General features: G+C 40.2%; 1 protein-coding gene across 1 annotated transcript; it reads right to left on the reverse strand.

Moving 5' to 3' along the window:
• Window positions 1–1,835: 1,835 nt before the first annotated feature.
• zfp36l1a (ZFP36 like 1 zinc finger CCCH-type a) lies at window positions 1,836–8,265 on the reverse strand. The gene is made up of 2 exons (XM_088924429.1): window positions 8,051–8,265; window positions 1,836–5,716 (listed from the first exon to the last, which is right to left on the reverse strand). The coding sequence occupies exons 1-2, from the start codon at window positions 8,102–8,104 to the stop codon at window positions 4,697–4,699; spliced, it is 1,074 nt and encodes a 357-aa protein (XP_088780555.1). The 5' UTR covers window positions 8,105–8,265; the 3' UTR covers window positions 1,836–4,696.
• Window positions 8,266–18,347: the final 10,082 nt, after the last annotated feature.

Here is an 18,347-nt window from a genome sequence, read left to right on the forward strand (position 1 = left end):
CGGCAGTTGTTCAGTGAGTGGCCAACAATACAGAGAACAGTTTCTGGTGCATTGTTTTGCCTGTTTTAGTGACTTACTGTTTGGGAAAGAATATGAAGTGCAGCGATAAAGCCCAGACTTGTTGCCTGGGCATGATTTCAGACGTGTGCGATATGCCTCTAATGCTTACCAAATTGCTTCAGGGACCTGGTCTGTGAATTACTGTACTTGATTTTTGCTTTTAACTTCTAGTGTGTGATTTCGTTTTCTTATTTTACCTCCCTGTCCCTCCTCCTTCCTTTCAGAAATTTCCAAGGCTGTGGTTTATCCAAAAACAAGCTTGTGAGTGCATTAAAATAAGATGATTTCATATAGAGACATCAGTCATAACAAGACCTAAAGAGGGGCAACAAACTGGTATTTTCAGCAGTTCCCGTTGGTGTGCGTAATCTATAAAGAGGTCCAGGGCAAGCATCGTTTACTGGTTCATTTGACAGCTGATGCCACGTTCTGGGTTTCCACTGAGGCAGAATCCTCTCCGTTTCATGCAGGACATTCTTGACTATTTGCAGTACAAACAGCAATTAGTTTACCCTTATTTCAATTTGTGTTTAAGACCAGATTCGGAGATACAGTGGAAAGTAGTGTTAAACCTTCCCTTACATCTATAGTCCTTAAGTGATTGCCAAGTATCTAAAGCCATCAGTAGAATGCTTATCTTGGTAAGGGTTATTCAAGCCACAGTCTATCTCTCCAGAAGGATAAGGTACAAAGTACAATTGCTCTTTCTTAGGATAGGATAACAGTCATATCATCATCCATTTTTTAACTGCTTTACCCAATTCAGATTTGCAGTGGGGAGCTGCAGCCTATCCCAGCAAGTAACGGGGTACACCCTGGACAGGACACACACACTTTCACCAGAGCCAGCGAACATATCAATATATCTTTGGACTGTGGGAGGAAACCGGAGCACCTGGAGGAAACCCACATGAATATACGAACTCAATGTAGAGAGCACCCTACTTCCAGAATTGAACCCAGGGCCTCAGCCCTGTTAACCACTGTGCCACCATGTCACCCCAGTCATATCAAATTGAAGAAATTGTTTTCCATCTTATCCAATGCCAATTTGAATGTGTTTACAGAACAGGACAAAAAAAAAACTTTCAACAAAATCTCCTTTATGAGAACTTCGGTTCAATTTTGAGGACTTGTATGATGGCCAGCACCTGAGTGTTCAGCCATCTGCACTCTGAATGCTTCTTGCCTCCAATGGCAGAGCAAGAGTTGCACACATGCCTTGTATAATGAGGTGCAGTACACATGTGCTTCCTGTTCAGAGCAATAAGTCAGTTCCGATATAGAACACTTCAGACTTTTCTTACCTGAATAAGCCACTTAGCCTGCCTTTCAAGTAATTTTATCACCAGCCTTCCAGCTATTTCAGAAAAAAAATAGAACAGTGGGTTTATGATTGATAACGGGGGAGTATGCTTTGACGCTCCAGTATTCAATAACATTTGGCTAATATTTTACCAAGAAGCCTGCAAGTAACCCTTATACATAAATGACGTAATCAGTTCGATTTGGCCAAACAATCACCCTGCAGGTCTAGGTCTCTACACATGCTCCACTGTCTTCTCACCATACAAGAACTTCATACTACACCCATAACACACACACACACACAACCCTACATTTAACACTACTGATTGCTGTCAAGTGGTCATTCAAGCTGGAATGTGGTCTGTGCACTTGCAGACAGAGTTCCCCTTCACTACGTACTTTTCATTTCCTTTTGAATTCCTGGGTTCACATACCAAAGCAATGTAGTGTCGAGACAAAGGAACACGTTTTGTTTTTTCAAAAATATGGGGTTTATTGGTTTAAACTGCAATCAGTCGTTACAAAACACGCAATTTCATATAAACTCACATATAGAAAAAACTGTAGTGATCAGCAAAAGCTGTAAAATACATTCAACAGTTTACTTTCTTTGTGTCAGTTCTGTTAACCCTTTCTATTTTGACTAGGAAAAACAGAACGAAGAATTTATTTTTTTTCTATTGTTTTTTTTATATAAAAATAAAAGGCGGAATGCACTGGCTACCTGGAATGTATCCAAAAAGAGGCACTTACTTAACCATTGCAAACAAGGGATCACAAAAAAATCTACCTGTTTCAAGTCACAGCTGGTAGTTAGTGCCTTGCTTTCAAAGCAGGTTTCAGCTGCCTTTGTCAAAGAAAACTATGAACCTTGTGACTTAAAAAAGGCCCAGAACCCACACACTTAACTAACTCTAGGCTTGCACATCAATTCTCTATAAAGTGCAGCCATAGAACACTTGCAATAGAAGAATTCTTCACCTAATGCTCCAAAAATCCTTTATCTACACGAGCTCCCCCTGCAATTTCACCTTGTTTACTGCTGTTTTCTGCTGAAGGCAACTAGTGAAAGTGTTAAAAAAAAGGCTAAATAAAAAAAACACTTCAACAGGTAGGTTTTTTTTTCTTCAGTAAATATTTGCAGGCAAGCCAACTAGTTTCTCTCTGTGGTTTCGAGACTTTTTTTTTCCTGGATCGATAGAATCCCTTTTATTAAAGTTATAGCTGCTTCAGCACGCGTGTACATAGTTCTTAGCACTTCTGATTCCCAAAGTGCCCGTCCGATCCAAAGGTCTTTCACCTAAACATTTGTTTTTGCATTAATGCTGAAGGCAATACTTGAATTTTAGGTTCCGTGTTTCCAAAAGTTCAGTTTCCCAAATCAGGTTAAACTGTTTAGCAGACTCTCAGAATAAATTCACTCCACAGGGAACCAATTGGCTTGTTAAGCTGATCACCATGTGCTAATTTCTGTGCGAGCAACAAATGGCTGACTTGATGTTTTGGACCCCTGTTTATGCATTGTATTTAAGAAATAACAGGAAAGCACTGTTATTGTCTAGGTGCAATGTATAATCTGTACATTCTATGAGCATGGCTAACAGCTACACTCAAGCTAGTAAAAGAAGGAATGCAATTAATAAGGCAGTAACATTGATCCTGAATTTGCAGTCCAACAACACAAGGGAAAAAAAAAATCTAAAATAAATAATCAAAACGCAATGTTTTTGCATTTTTTTTAAATTAAGTTTCATTTTAAAATAAAATAAACAAAGTGTAGTTACAAAAAAAAAGACATTGTAGTATAATATATTAAACTGTGAAAAAAAGGAAACAAAAGTCTTCACAATCTTTAGATTAATACGGAAGATCATAATTTAACATAAAAGAAAATATATTCTATTGTTTCATTATCCCGATAAATATAAACAAAAATTAACAAAAAAAATGCATATGATCGGCAATAAATACGTTTTTTGATAAGTTAAATAAGCAGTGACAAGCAAAAACTCCCACTTGAAAGTTTTTTTTTCCAAACAAACAATAATAATAATAATAAAAAAAACAGAAGGCTAAGAGTAAAAGAAGGTGGGAAAAAAAGTGCTCTACAAACTGTAACCTAAGTTAGAGCAAATCCATAAAGCTATCTTATTCCTAAGAGTGGGACTTCTGGATCCAGTTCTGGAATGTGAAACAGGCCCACAGGCTTAGAACAAAAATCAACCCAAGGAAATGGAAGGGGAAGTGGTCAAAGAGAATAGTCAGAACTTTAGATAACCAGAGCTTGTAAAAGAAACATCTTCTAGTCCCACCAAATTAGTGACCAGCAATGTAGGAAACTGCTAAAAGCTTTTAAGAGTCCCTCCTGATGTTCTTGGGGTTGTCGTGGTGACAGAAGAGGAGAACTGAGCCTATAGCACCAAATAAATACAAATTTCTCTTCCTGGCTGACTCCCAACAAATCCTGTTGCTTAGTCTCAAGTCCTTCCTGCTACCTCCCCTCACCCAACACTTTTGTAAGACGGGGCTGCATGTTTTCTTTAAAAAAAAGAAACAAAAGCAAAACTAGTCCACTTGCCCAAGCTTGTACAGAAGTGTCCCCCCTCCCCCTCAGGATTTTTCATTTGTTCGATTTCTTTTTTTTTTTAAAGAGGGGGCCACCATTTATTTTTTTAACACCCTCCCACTGGCCCACGGAGCTGTAAGAAAACAGTGGTAATGGATGGCAGAAAATAGCCAGTAGAGGGCGTGAGGCTACTTGCACAAAGGCTCCATCTGCATTGCTACACATGTCAGGAGGAAAAGAAAAGGCAGATGGTTCCTAGTGTGAATCACAGTCCGAAAAGTAAAAAAAAAAAGGCACTTTGTAAACTGCTGGCTCTTAAAATTCATCTGGCAGAGCTTTTTTTTGGCACTATTACACTGTAGAGGAGGTAAAAGGGGATTAACAATTTGCTTTTGTTGTCCATAGGAATTGAATTTCCCTTAATTCAAAGAGTGTCCAGCTAATATAAGGTCTGGAATCAAACGCCATTTGTGTTGGATTTCAGAAAGGGGTTGTCACTGATTGAACATCGTCATTGGCTCTCACCTCCTCAGGAACACAGAGCCTTGGGAATAGTGCGGCACTCTCAGTCACCATTCGAGAGAGAAACACGTGCAAGTGGACTCCTCAGCTTGACATTCTTTTCCAAAAACCCCAAAACTGTCCCAAGAGAAGCATTCGTTTCTCAATTCGCAAACTGGACAAGAGAGGGGGCAAGGGGAGGCGGGGGCGGGGGGGCAGCAGAGGGGGGAGTGCCACTTGTCTCGGGCTTTCAGATTTCACTTAGTCGTCGGAGATTGAGAGTCTGCTGAAGATGGGGAGGCGACGGGTGGTGTCCAGGACCGGAGACTCCGACCCGCTTAAGCTCCCTGAGCTGCTCTGGTATCCCTCCTGGTCGGAGAGGGAGTCTTGGGGGCTGGGGGGCGACTCAAACAACTGGGGTGACTCGGACATCGCCCTGAAGAAGAAGGTCGTGGGCGAGGGGGGCGCTGGGGCCGAGGGGTCGGCCTGGGAGCCCAGGCTGGGCCCGAAGAGGCTGGCCAGCTCCTGGCTGGAGTAGGTGAAGGGGTTGCTGGGCCAGTCCTGGAGGTCGTCCGCGTGGAAGATGGGCGGAGGCGTGACGGAGGTGGGGCTGTCCTGCAGCCCGTTGTTGCTGGGGAAGCCCGCAAAACTGAAGCTGTGCTGGAGCCGGGGCCTGTCCAGCTTGTTGGAGGCCGACAGAGGGGGCGGCCCCCGGCGCTCCTCCGCGTTGTGGATGAAGTGGCAGCGCGGGCCATAGGGGCAGAACCCGATGGTGTGGAAGGTGCGGCACAGTTCCGTCTTGTACTTGGGGTGGCGGCTCAAGCTGCGCAGCTCGTGGATGCCGTGAGCAAACTGGCACTTGTCGCCGTACTTGCATACCCCATTCTCCTCGAAGGGCCGGCACAACTCCGTCTTGTAGCGGCTGGAGTTGACTTGCCCGCTACCGCTGCCCCCGGCCGACTTCGGCAGCAGCCGGTCCCCGGTCTCCGAGTAGGATCGGTCCCGGAAGCGGTTCTCTTTGTTACTGCTGCCCCCGGCGGACGATGGCTCCACCTTGAGGCTGTTGTTGATGAACTGGTTCTGGTTGAACTTGGAGTTGGGCAGAGTGACTGAGTGTCGCCGCTGATACACACCCACCGAGGAAGAAGGGGTCCCCACTGCCTTCCTGTCCAGCAGGGGCCCATTGGGGGTGCTGATGGGGGGACTGGGACCAGTGCAGGGAACAGAAGTGGGATGGGGGGCAGTGAGGATGTTGTTGTTGTAGTTCATCATCTTGTTGTTCTGGAACAGAAACAACCCAGAAAGAAACAAGAGTCAGCAAACACATCTGGCTTCGCATGAGCATGAATCCAATGGAATATGCCAAAACTCAGGGAGATCTAGAACTGGAATCCCAGAAACTAAAAAGACACTTCCCACTGTCTCCCAGTCTCGGTTGGGCAATCCAGCTGTATTATTTTTAAGACTTCAGTCCTCATACAGCTGCTGGGTTTGTAAGAAGTCTGTAGACTGATCTAATCACTTCCTGTTAACCAAGACGTGCAGAGTCTGAAGGCTGACACTGTCTGCTGGGAGTTGTAGAACAGAAGCCAGCCAGTTCAACGAGGCAGTGTTAAATACGTTTTGAGTATATGACAACACAAACACTATTACAAGAGGCCATGTTTTGGGTGTCAGGCTTTACGTACAATTTTAAATCACTTTTTTTTAAAAAAAAGGCTATTTCTAGTCTTAAACACTACCTCATTCCATTCACAGTGGCTATGATTCACTAACTTAATACACATGCTTTCGCGTGATACATTGTTTTGCCTCCAAAAATGCTCATTCGGAAACGGAGGAGTTCAAAGCAGGGTTTTTTTTATCTCCCTTAAATCTGTGACTACTATTAAGCAGACATTGGAAGCGTCTTAAATTACGTGTAAACATAAATTAAAACCCGCTGAAACCTTAAAAATAAAAGATCCGTTTACATTAGTATGTTTTTACTATGTAGAAGTCCAACATTGTTATGGGTACGTATGGATATTGTTAAGGATATTCAATCCAGCAATCCGCCTGGCAACTAATCAAACATGAAAGTTTTTTAGGACACGTGAACTAAAAAAACGTGTCACTTAGCCTAAATGAATTATATAAAACCTGCACTTTTGCATTCTGAAATAATATACTGCGTGTATGTAACCGTGCAAAATGAATCCTTCAAATTCCACGCCGTGTTTTCCACGCAGCCAGTAGTGAAAGATTCCATTACACATCCTGTAAAACTTGTAAATCACCAACACCGAGTTTAGACTCTCGGGGCATGCAATAAATTAACACGCAACCAAAATAACGAAACGATCGTTCTAGATTACGCTTTGCAAACTGCCCCCTTCCCAGCAAACACACACACTCGGAAAAAAAAAGGAAAGCATGTGCGCGCATTTAGAAAAAAATAAAGACACAGGCGATCATTCCTCCATAAACGTGCGACTGCGAGAGGAGGAACTGCACGAGCGAGACTGGCCGACGCGCTGAGGAAGCCTGAGCACTTCCTGTGTGATGCGTTGATTCACGCTCTGCGGGTGCACATGTGTCAGTGTGCAGTAGTGGCTCCGACAGCAAAAAACAAACGATACTCGATTTTCCGATTACATATTCCACGATGCAAGTAAACAAACAAGAACGCCGTCCACTTACGCGCACGCACATACTCCAGGTGTGAGGGGGTTAACTGAACGATCCCCTTTATGATCACTAACGTTTAATGAGATTAAGGCGGTTTGTTGGTCACCCACTGGTACGACCAATGTCAGCTCTTTGCCCAACAAGTCTAATTTAATTGGAAGTAGGAATTTAGTGTGACGTGCACCTGTAAGAATTGTAAGATTTCAAATACCGAGTAGATTTTGATCTGAAAATGTAATGCATCTGTTTTATTGCAAAAAAATGCATTGTATGTTCGCTTAAACCCAACAATTCATTCGATTATCATCTCTACAAAATATTTTAAGTGGTAGACCACAAAAGCGATTCAAATAACCTACTTACACGACACTAGCTTTCGGTATTAAATTTGTTTAGAATATAGATTTATTTTTATAAAATCGGAAATATCTCGTTTAATGTATAAGGGGCCGAATTAAATTCAATGAATCCGTGCAAATCAACCGCCAATTGCCCGTTTCAAACCTATACTAGTGCGTTTCCCTGACAAGACTTATATTGTCCTCCGATTTTTTAGGAAGTGTCATGTAAAACGGTTACGACTTGCAAATCATTAGCGCAGAACACGCGGTTTTTAAAAATCTGCGTTCACTAAAATATTAACATTGATTTCTTACAACCACGTCACATTTTATTTGTAATCCTAGAAAACATACCTCCACTTATTTAAAATTTAAACACTTGGTGCAGATTAAATCAATAACTCCTCTTGAGCAAATACTTGCTATATCACTAGTAAACACCGCTCCGAAGTTTGAACAAATTTATATGAAAAATTAGAAAGTAGCAAACAGACTCGACCTTCTTAGGGGCACATCAGAACAAGTATTCACAGCAAAGACTTTTTAAAAAAAGTTTAAATCGACCATCGCATACAGAAGCACAAAAAGCTTTTCAGATCTTTACCTTGTTTAATACTTCGCTGAAGTCAAAGAAAGGCGATACCACAGCGGTGGTCATCTTCGATGCGAAAAAGTGTAAAAATAATAAAAATGTTATAAATCACAGTTTTAATGGGCGACGATTTCAAGCTTTGTTGTGTTATATTTTCACTTCCCAACTATCAGAGCCCCCTCTGTCCTGCGAAACAGCTCCAGATTACTTATGTGCAAGTTTTGCCTAAGGAGGAGCCAGTGTTTGATTGGCGTGCAATAAAAAACTTTTTTTTCTTTCGCCGCGGTCCGGAATGGTGGGAGGGATTGGCAGTGTGGACTTGTTCTGAGGCTGGTGTGTGGAAAGTTTCGAGATCCGAATTTTTAATTTTTTTAATTTAAAGAAACTTCAACTTGAATTCTTACTCTGTATTTGTCGTTTAAAAATCGAAAACTTAAAAATCACTTTAGTAAAATTTCCATGGTCTGTGTTTTTTTTAACTTTAGCAGGACGATCGCCATTTCCTTAAACGTTTTTATGTTTGCGCGGAAGCATGCTATGTCCGAATTTACATAGTTAAAGAGTCCTACTATGGGTCTAATTTTATTTTGAGTTAGAATGGAGTGTGGGAACCTTTATAAAATACCAGTTCAAGAAGGTATACTTTTTGTGTGTCGTCGGCTGGGCGTTATTTGCAGTTAATGAAGATATTTAGTCTGTTATGTTCATGTTGAGTTAATGCAAATTTGCGGTAAGCTGTTTGATTGTGTTCAGTTATTTTTAATATGGAAATGTCAACATTGGCCGTGGTCTGTCAGGTGTTGCGTACACAAAACAGACTGTGGCAGCCTTTTGGGAGTTATGTTTTGCTGTATTTGTGCAGGTATCTGCAGGAGTAAGGGTTTTTTTGCAGGCTAGAGCGGCTGGGAGTTGAATATAGTTATAGTAACCATTCTATCTCTAGATTTAACTTGGAATAAATACAATTGTCCTTCAAATCGATTACAAATCAATTCGCCCTCTTCCGATAAGTCAATAAAGGGGATAGGCACCCCTGTGGTATCTGTTGTGCAAAACTTGAGGTTCACCCTAACCTCGGACTTTAATCTTAGAAACTCACTTCCTTGTTAATAATGAGGGTGTTATTGGAGTAGTTTTCCTTGGGTTAAACGAAAAGTGGAACTACTGTATGAAAAAGCAAGACCAGAGAAGCTTAAAGGCGGACATTACAAATTCGCACGAATGGGCTGATTTACATAAATTTCTTTTCGGAATGAATTTATGTTGCAGCCGTCTTCGGAAACAGATTAGTTTTGGTGCCTTCAAATGGGTACAGTATATTGAAATGAAGGGGGTTTAAATAAGGGAGCTGCTGAGTAGCGTGTTTTGGCTCTTGAAGACATCGTAATAGACACAAATCGACACTCAGATAAAACTGTTGTACCTCCATATGTAATCACGTCTACTGTTGCTAATAAAAAATTGAATAAGATTTTTCTCGACGCAGCACGGTGTAGTTTGGGACTGCTGCAAGTCTGCGTCCATGTCTGAAGAGCTAGTGAACCCAATGACAAATTCTAAAAAGTCCTTCTGTAACTCGACAAATAAATACCTGCATTTGCCATGTGTTGTACGAAAACTCCACATACTGTACACCAGTGTGCAATTGAGCCTAACATTTACTCGTATGGTCTCCCTGTATACAGTTTTAAAACAGACAGCTAATCACGCTTAGCATTTCCAGCACAAAGTAAACGCGTTTTTTTCTCTTCCGAGTACTGACACGATAGAAATTCAAGTCTAAACAGCTTTGGTCTCCTGAACTAAAGAATAAACTTTGTTTTCCTTAAAATGCGCCAAGGTTGTTGACTCGTAACTGTAGCGCAACTCGTAGCTCCTCAAGGGTTCCCAGCTATATGATCCAGTCTATAATTAAATCGCTTTTAATTGTCAGGCTAAAAACGTCATTTCTGGGACTTTCCATCGGGTTAACGGGTTCAGATGGGGGGAAAAGATTAACCCTTTCCTAACAGAGCCGAGAGCGCTACGATATAACGTGTGGGTCCGTCGTAACTAAAACCAACATCTGTTAACTATTTAATTGCCGCTTACTGTCAGCACACAATTTAACCCTTGACTAGGCAATGCGATGAAGTGTGTATGTGTTGGGTTCTCCAACTCGAGTCTCGTTTTGTTAGTTTCCCATGTTAAAGGCACAAAATATATCACATTACAGATTAGACCGTTAAAACCACTTTTTTTTTGCTACCCCTAAAACTTTCATTTTACCATGAAAACGCGCGTTGAATTTAGCATAATTTTTGTTTCTAGTCCCTCAAGCTAAATCGAAACCTCTTCCCAAAACATATTTCTGATGGTAGGATTTCGGAATAGTTGCTGCTGTGGTTAGTTACGTGAATATAATTATAAACATGCCCGCAGTGTAGGTGTGCTACGTGAAGACTTGGTGCTAGAAAGTAGACAGCTACAATTTTTGTGAACAATTGATGAGCCAACTAGATTTAAAACGCAATAATCGCCTGTTTATTTCAGAAGGGACGAGTTTCTTTACTGCCAGTCCTCGGACTGTCTCGTAGTATTAACAAAGATGAAACTAGCTGTAAATTAGCACTAGCAGAAACCTCCAGCAAGCAGCGCTGACGGAGACAGATATGATGACGACTTCTCTGCAGACAAGACAGCGGGCCGCAGAGGGAGGAGACAGCGCTTCAGAGGCGGTGGACGGCTGGAGTTAGCAAGCACTTTATGTCAGAGATAAAAGTTTGTGAAACAAGGAGGGACGTGCTGGGGCTTGGCGTGAGTAAGAAGCCTGTTGAAAGACAGAATCAGACCACAGATCAGAGCCTGAGGCTGAGAAAGGCATGCGCTGGTCTTGTCTGAGAAACTGGTAAAACAGAGGGTGACACAATCTGAAGCCAAAATACATTATGGGCACGCACTGCGTTGCATGTCTGGCCTTTTCGTAAATTATTAATTGTATATATATGATATCAACGCCACGATTGCTGTTTCAGGTGGCCTGCATTTGCAGATGTGTCAGACACGGAGTGAACTGGGATATTGACATCGTATTCGGTCGCAGCTGAATTGCCTTCAGCTGAGTTTCCCCTTCCCGTTGTATTAAAATAGGTCTCCTGTCTGAGCATGAGCTTTAGAAACGTTTGAATGCTCAAAACCAAACTACCAAGCACTTAAATGTCTGCACCGTTTCATTGTGTTTCTTTACCTTTGTTGTGCCTGGTCATTTTAACAGGAGCTGTCCAAGACTGAGTACTGTAAGTTAATGGTCATACTGTAGGCCTAAGCAGTGTGGTGGCTACATTTTTGTGTTTTTTTTTTAAATAAATCCATAACGGTTTGCTTGACGTTTTGGCCTGTTATTTTTTATTATAATAAACAAGAGCAGCACGAATGGGGAATGGGGAATGCTCACCTCTTAAATAAGGCAGTAACCTTAATCTTGAAAGAAGTCAACTATCTGATACAGTAAGTAAATATCAGCTGTTTTTTAATGAATGTAAGAGCCATTTTTACTACCTCGTGCCCGTTTCATGTGGTATGAGCCATAAACAAAGATTTAATACAGTGCCCTTTTCCTTAAGGATAAAGGGGATAGGCACTGCTGTGGTAACTGTTGTGCAAAACTTGAGGTTCACCCTAACCTCGGACTTTAACCCTAGAAAGGCACTCGTTGTTGACAATGAGGGTATATCTTGGAGTATCTTGGAGTTTCCCCGGGTTAAACGAAAAGTGGAACTATGAAAAAGCAAGACCAGAGAAGCTTAAAGGGGGAGATTAAAAATTCTCACTAACTGGCCGATTTCCATAAATGTCTTTTCACAGTGCGTTTATGGTACAGCCGTCTTCGGAAACACAGATTGATTAGTTTTGGTGCCTTCAGATGGGTATATTGAAATTAAGTGGTGGCCATGTTTATAATTGGCTGCAGTTCTCTTCTGATCTCTGATACTTGCACCTTTCAGGAGAGTGTGATTTGATGATCATGTATTAGTGACCTCATACACAGATGCAATTTGTTCTTTCTGGATTTAAAACATTTTGTTCTAGCGTTCTTCCTTGTTACATCAAAAGGATTGGTCTTTCATTTCAGAGTATATGTATATGTGATCTGTGCACTCTGAAGCCTATGGTTGTTCCTGTAGCCTTCATCACACAGGGCTCTTCTTCATTATCTAGATTCCTCCAGAGATATGGAAGTATAGTCGTCTTTATTGCTGCAAATGTCTGTCTAATTTTATTTTCATAGCATTGTAGCTTGAGGGTGTACACTCAAATAGGTATCAATCGGATTTTCATTTCTACTCACAAAATATAAAAGTGTGATATAGTTTGAATGTTCAATAATGATATAGTTTTAAGGTGAGGTCTGCCTAATTTCTTGATTCACCTGAGCGTAATGTTATAAATTACTTTAATGGTACTAAAATAGCTGAAGCACCAATTCTAATTTTTGCACACTCTTGGTAAAGAATTTAAGACTCTCAGAATGCAGAATAAATGAAAACCAAGAAAAACATTAAATCGTCTTTCCACAATTTATCCTATATAGCACCCTACAAATGTGCAAATCAAGCCCGGAACATGAGCACAGTTTAAAACCAGGCATTCATTTCCTTCCAAAAATTAGTCTTTTAAGATGTGTAACCATTAAGTTTTTCACTTCTAGTGGTAACAATAGTTTTTATTTTGTGATGTGTTTATGTGTCACTAATATTATAGGTGGTCAAACAACAAGCCTGTATTTCTGAGTAGATATTCCAATGTGATCTTTATTGTGTATGTAAAATAACAGAAAGGCCTCCAGTATTAATAGGTCAATCAGGAAAGAGTTAATCAATTCTGTGATCATAAAGGTGAGTTAAAAACTATCTTTTAGTACAGGGTCACAGGGGAGCCAGAGCCTATTCAGCAAGCTAAGGGCACAAGAAGGATACACCTTAGACAGGATGCAAGCCCATTTCAGGGCACACACAGACACACAGTCACACCAGGGCCAGTTTTCCCAGAAGCCAATTAACCTACCAGAATCTTTGGACTGTGGGAGGAAACTGGTGCACCTAAAGAAAACCCACAAAAATACCAGGAGAACATACAAACTCCACACAGAAAGCACCCCAAGAAGGGTCCCAGCACTGAGGCAGCAATGCTAACCACAACGCTACTGTACCACCTGGGTTAAAACTTATTTGAAAAGACAAAAAAAAAATTCAACTGGCTTTCCACTAATGGTAGACCCAGATTATTATTTTAGCGAACACACCTGTTTTGACGGTAAGCAGGAATTTGGAGTCAGTTTAATGTGCATCCACAATTTTTTTAAAATAGTCCTTTGAAATGAGTGTTAGATTTCACACTGCAGAAGCCCTGCATTCTTTATCGATATTAATGACCTTTAAAATGCATTTTTTTCTGTCAACCATGGGAAACAAGGGGATCCACTTTTCTTTGCAACACAGTGTGTTGGAAACTCAGCCCGTCATTATGCAGGTCTGTGGCTTTGTTATGGAAAGTTTACCACACAAAAATACCTTTTATCTCGCCTTCATCATATTGCATATGATAAAATATGCCAGAATTAGTGATAATTGGTATTTGCAAACTCAGAAAACATGGCTGGTTTCAATTGTAGATTTTCACTGACATTTTGAGACAGCAATTCAGATAATCTACAGTATCTTCTCTTTGCGCGATCTGCTCAGCTGATTCCTCTGCGCTGTGTAAACTTGTTCATTCTTCACTTCGCCTGTAGGTGGTGCTGGTGGTTTCACGTTACCTGCTTGACTCTGCTGCAGCTCTGCGGTTGTCACTCTTGATGCAAGAGACATTAAAATAGATTAATTGAACAAACCAAATCGTGTTTCCAAACCTAACAAATTGTATTCGGCCAGAATAGAAATTATGTTAGCTTTTGAGCAGCTCCACTTGAATCAAGTGTATGACACCATCTTGTAGTCTTGCAGTTTGCCTAGGTAGTTTTATCCTCACAAAGCACCTTATTCAATCTTGAAAGCAGAAGAACCCCCCAGATAAATAAATTAAATAATAATGCAGTTCTATATGTGTGCTCTGGATTTGGGGTATTGCAAATAGTAGCAGCCAGTGATAAACACCATGGTACGCTTTGTGAAGGTTTCATTAAGAATGTCTGCATTCCTCTTTAAAACTGAGGTATTTCACTTCATCAGGGCCTAAATGAAATGCCTTTAGCTTAATTGAGGCCTCACAAGGCCTCAGAGAAGACCTAAGTCTAACATGGGATAATATCATACAGTATAATACAGTACTGGTAAAAGTTAATTTAGCTGATGCTTGTTAAAGCTGTCTTGGTATGTTTGGCAGGCTGCCTTAAGATAAATCAGGTTGGTATATAAAAAATGATTACTGTGTTGATTACATCTTGAAATAATAAAATGGAAATCAAGAATCTTAACTGCACATGATGTACTTTTGCCGCCCTTCCAGACTGAAAATAAAGTAATAAACCATGTTTTTCTTCCCAGCCTGAGGTGTTAAGACTCTGATGATGTTTGTTTGTTCGGATACCTTCTTGGGATTAAATCATCAGGCACTGTGTTTAATGTCAAAGGATAGCTTGGAAAGTTCGGGATTTAGCAGAGTAAATAATGCTTTGCTGTAGAAACTGACATACGGTTCACATCAAGTATGCTCAAACAGTCCAGACACAATAGCTAGGGTTTTGTTCAGTTTTATTCCTTATTAATGATTTATCTTTATCTCAACTTATTGAATTCTGTGATCCCCAAACTCCTGCAGAGTTGTTTACAGAACTCTTTAGCATGAGTTCACATATTTCCTTTGGTGCTCTCATTAGCATTAAAATATGACAACTGGGCTATGCCTAGTTTTTTCATACTCATAATTGTCAGAACTTGAAATACCTTTTTGCCTTTGTACCAGTGGTCTAAAGGACCAGGATACCAGGATAAGAGGTGCAGTTCCCAAGCACGGCTCTTTGCTTTGATATTCTTGTAAATGAATGCCTGTGTGATGTGATTGTTCATTCATTTTTCTTTTCCAGTCTGTCCTGATGATATTTGACTGATCAGGCACTTACGCCTAGGAAACCAGTCATTATCTGGCATGTGTGGCTTTTGTGGGAAGTTAATGCCAACTGATGGAATGCTCCTAAAATGACAGCCTCTTCCTCTTGTGTGAGCCTGCACTACCTTTTCTGAGCAGCAAATATTCTTACCAACTTCACCCTTAATAATTATGATCCCGCACTTATCATACTGTCAGAGACGTAACGTTGTTGTGCGTCACTGTAAAATATACAACTGAACGATGTAATTTATACAAACCATAATTGCAGGAATGGTATTTTGGTGCATATATGTTACAAATGTTACAGAAATTCATGGACATGATATAATTATTTCCTGTTTTGGACTGAGGACCCATAATTCACTCAGCATCCTATTTTGATGTGTAATGCCTGCTAAATCAATTTTAGTTTACTCAGAAACAGCTGCAAACCGTGTCTGCTATCAGGCTTTAAGAACTTTCCAAGTGTTTGTTGTGCAGCTTTTTGGAGATAACAGAGAACCTCATATGAAGGCTAGAGACAGTGGATTTCTATTTACGGAAAAGATGAATGTGCTTGGATGGAGTTGAACAAAAAGGGCAGAAAAACGGGGAGATTTTTAAGCACGCGCATTAAAAAAAACCAACATGGATACAATTCTGGAGGTCTCATTCTAAAGTTTTATTATACTGCAAAACCAGAGTCCTGGGGCTGAAGAAAAAATCCAGCCTCTAAATGAACATCTTCTCAGGCCAGGCCACTCAGAGAGAAAGGAGGTTTAGGAGGTAGGCCTGATTATGGGTTAGACGGTAGATATCAGAAAGCTCTCTCGGCGCGACAGTGTAATCACAGTCATGTCTTATTTGCATTCAAAGAGAGCAATTAGCTCTGGATTATTGCAGGTGTGTTAACTTCTTTCCCAGCTGACATTTATCCTTCGACTGGAAGCTTCATACAAGCCACCCTTCGTCACAGACAAGAGAGGTCTGCAGAAAAAGCCAGACTCAAATTACCTGGTTGCACCCACACTGAGTCATTGCATTGGGACTGAGCTTGGGTTGTAACTGTGCAGCTCTGAGCCGGAGGAATCTTTTTTGAATAAGATTCTGCTATCTTTGTTTTACAGACTAAAAACAGCCTGTGCAGGGACAGTTCTGGACTAGTGTAATTTATGTTTTCTCGATCCTATCTATTGCTGCATTTGTCTTGTTACATTTTTCACTGGGTTTTTCAATGTAAATCTCTAAATCCCTAATTGAGAGTTTTTAAGAGGTGTCTAAAGTCTTTTTTTACTTTAGGCTTGCAGTAGACTGACAATTAGATTCACACCTTGCACTTTGTCTAAAGTTCAGTTATAAATCAAGTAAGGCACCAATGTGTATATCCTTCTCTTAAGTTTTCTAACAAAGAAACAAGCATTTTACGGCACACTTCACTGAAACTGTTTGGGGTGTTGCCAGATAAAGTGATTTGATTAAAAAATGTAGGAATGTGTATATATGCACAAATGTTTGTTTACAAATCTATACAGTCTAAATCTCAAGTGCTTGTGTGTGGGAATGCATTTAATTAGAATTTAGCATGAGTGATCTTTATTGCGTGTTTCAACCTAACTTTATGTGTCTGATTGTCACTCAGCGAGGATTTTGAATTCAAAGGTTATAGCAGCATTTCCAAAAGGTTCTAAGTATTCTATCATTGTTGTCTTATTCAAAAATATATAACTACTGGGTTATTTGAAAGACTTCTAAAATAAGTTGTACAGTTATATGTAAATAGATCCTAAAAGGATTTTTTACAAAGACAAATAGCATAAGCTGTCAACTATGAGCACTGATAATATAAAAGTAATAAACAAATAAACACATACCACTACTACACCAAACCAGTCTTCTCTGTCCTGATGCTGAATATGTTAGGTAGTTCTGCATACCTCCCACTTTGCGAACTAGAACTTCAGTGGTAGTTCACAATACTGTAAAATGCAATATGGGATTTTTTTCCTCCAGCACATTAACTTTCAAGAGGAAGAAAAAAAAATTAATTGACCATAAAGCCTGCCCTCAGGTTGTTAGTGGTACACCAGCTTTCTAGTAAATATTTTGCATGTTAAACTCAAATGACCACGTTGTGCCTTGTTAAATTACATTGTATAGGTACGCTAAGCAGAACTTGTGCCATCTTGCATGGTTATAGAAAGACATAATTTGAATACAAGTAAATGGAACTGACAGGTAGCGTCTGATCACCACTTAAGAGGACAGTATTTCAGAAGCAAGTCTAAACAGGTTGTTAAATGTGGCTCAAGAAGTTAAGAGGAGCTACTGTATGGGATCCACATAGACAGCTTCTAATTTAACTAATGTTTTTTCTGATTAAATATTTTATGAATAATGTTATGTTTTTAAGAAAATTATTATTATTAAAGAAAATCATGTAGAATCTGAACACTACTGTATATATAAAGCTCAATGTCAGGTTATCTGTCTATCTACAGTATCTTACACTCTAGTTTTCTCATTTTGACAAAATGACACATTACCATATCAATCAATATTTTACATTTGTGAGAAATTTGACAGAAAAAGAAATTGTTGCTTGGCAATCCATTTCTGAAGCACGTTTTTCCTCATCTAAATTTATTGCATCCAGTTGGGAATTTCACAACACAATTCTGTCTCCAGAATTTTACAGAGGGAAGCAAATTAATGGATGTCAGGCAGCTATTGAAACCTGCAGTACTGTATATACACAAACATTGTTTGTTGGCATTGAGACATTTAAGACCATCAACCAAGTGAAATAGATGGGCCAAATGGCCTCTGCAAATGTTATTTATAGCTTTCATGTGTTCCTATGTGGATGTCCTATTATGTTAAAGAGATTATGAAGTTATCCATTCATTTTTTTAACCTTTTAATCCAATACAGAGTCAAAGGAGAGCTGGAGCCTGTCCCGGCAAACAACAGGTGCAAGGTGGGAAATACACTGGACAGGATGCTGGTCCATCACAGGGCACACATAGAGAAATACACACCCTCACATCAAGGCCAGTTTTCCCAGAAGCCAATTAACCTACCAGTATGTCTTTGGACTGTGGGAGTAAACTGAAGCACCTGAAGGAAACCAACATGAACATGATGAGAACATGCAAACTCCACACAGACTGCACCCCAGGTCCAGAATTGATCCCTGGGCCCTATCACTGCAAGGCTTCAGTGCTAACCACTGCACCGTCTTTAC

The sequence above is a fragment of the Atractosteus spatula genome, chromosome 9 (genome assembly GCF_055471065.1).
Source record: "Atractosteus spatula isolate fAtrSpa1 chromosome 9, fAtrSpa1.hap1, whole genome shotgun sequence".
NCBI classification, from domain to species: Eukaryota; Metazoa; Chordata; class Actinopteri; order Semionotiformes; family Lepisosteidae; genus Atractosteus; species Atractosteus spatula.

Bases quoted from the DNA above. Each gene is read 5' to 3' on its own strand.
- zfp36l1a (XM_088924429.1), bottom strand. From the start codon at position 8,104: ATGACCACCGCTGTGGTATCGCCTTTCTTTGACTTCAGCGAAGTATTA. The intron at 5,717-8,050 runs GTAAAGATCTGA...TTTCTGTTCCAG, and splicing joins TCAGCGAAGTATTAAACAAG to AACAACAAGATGATGAACTA.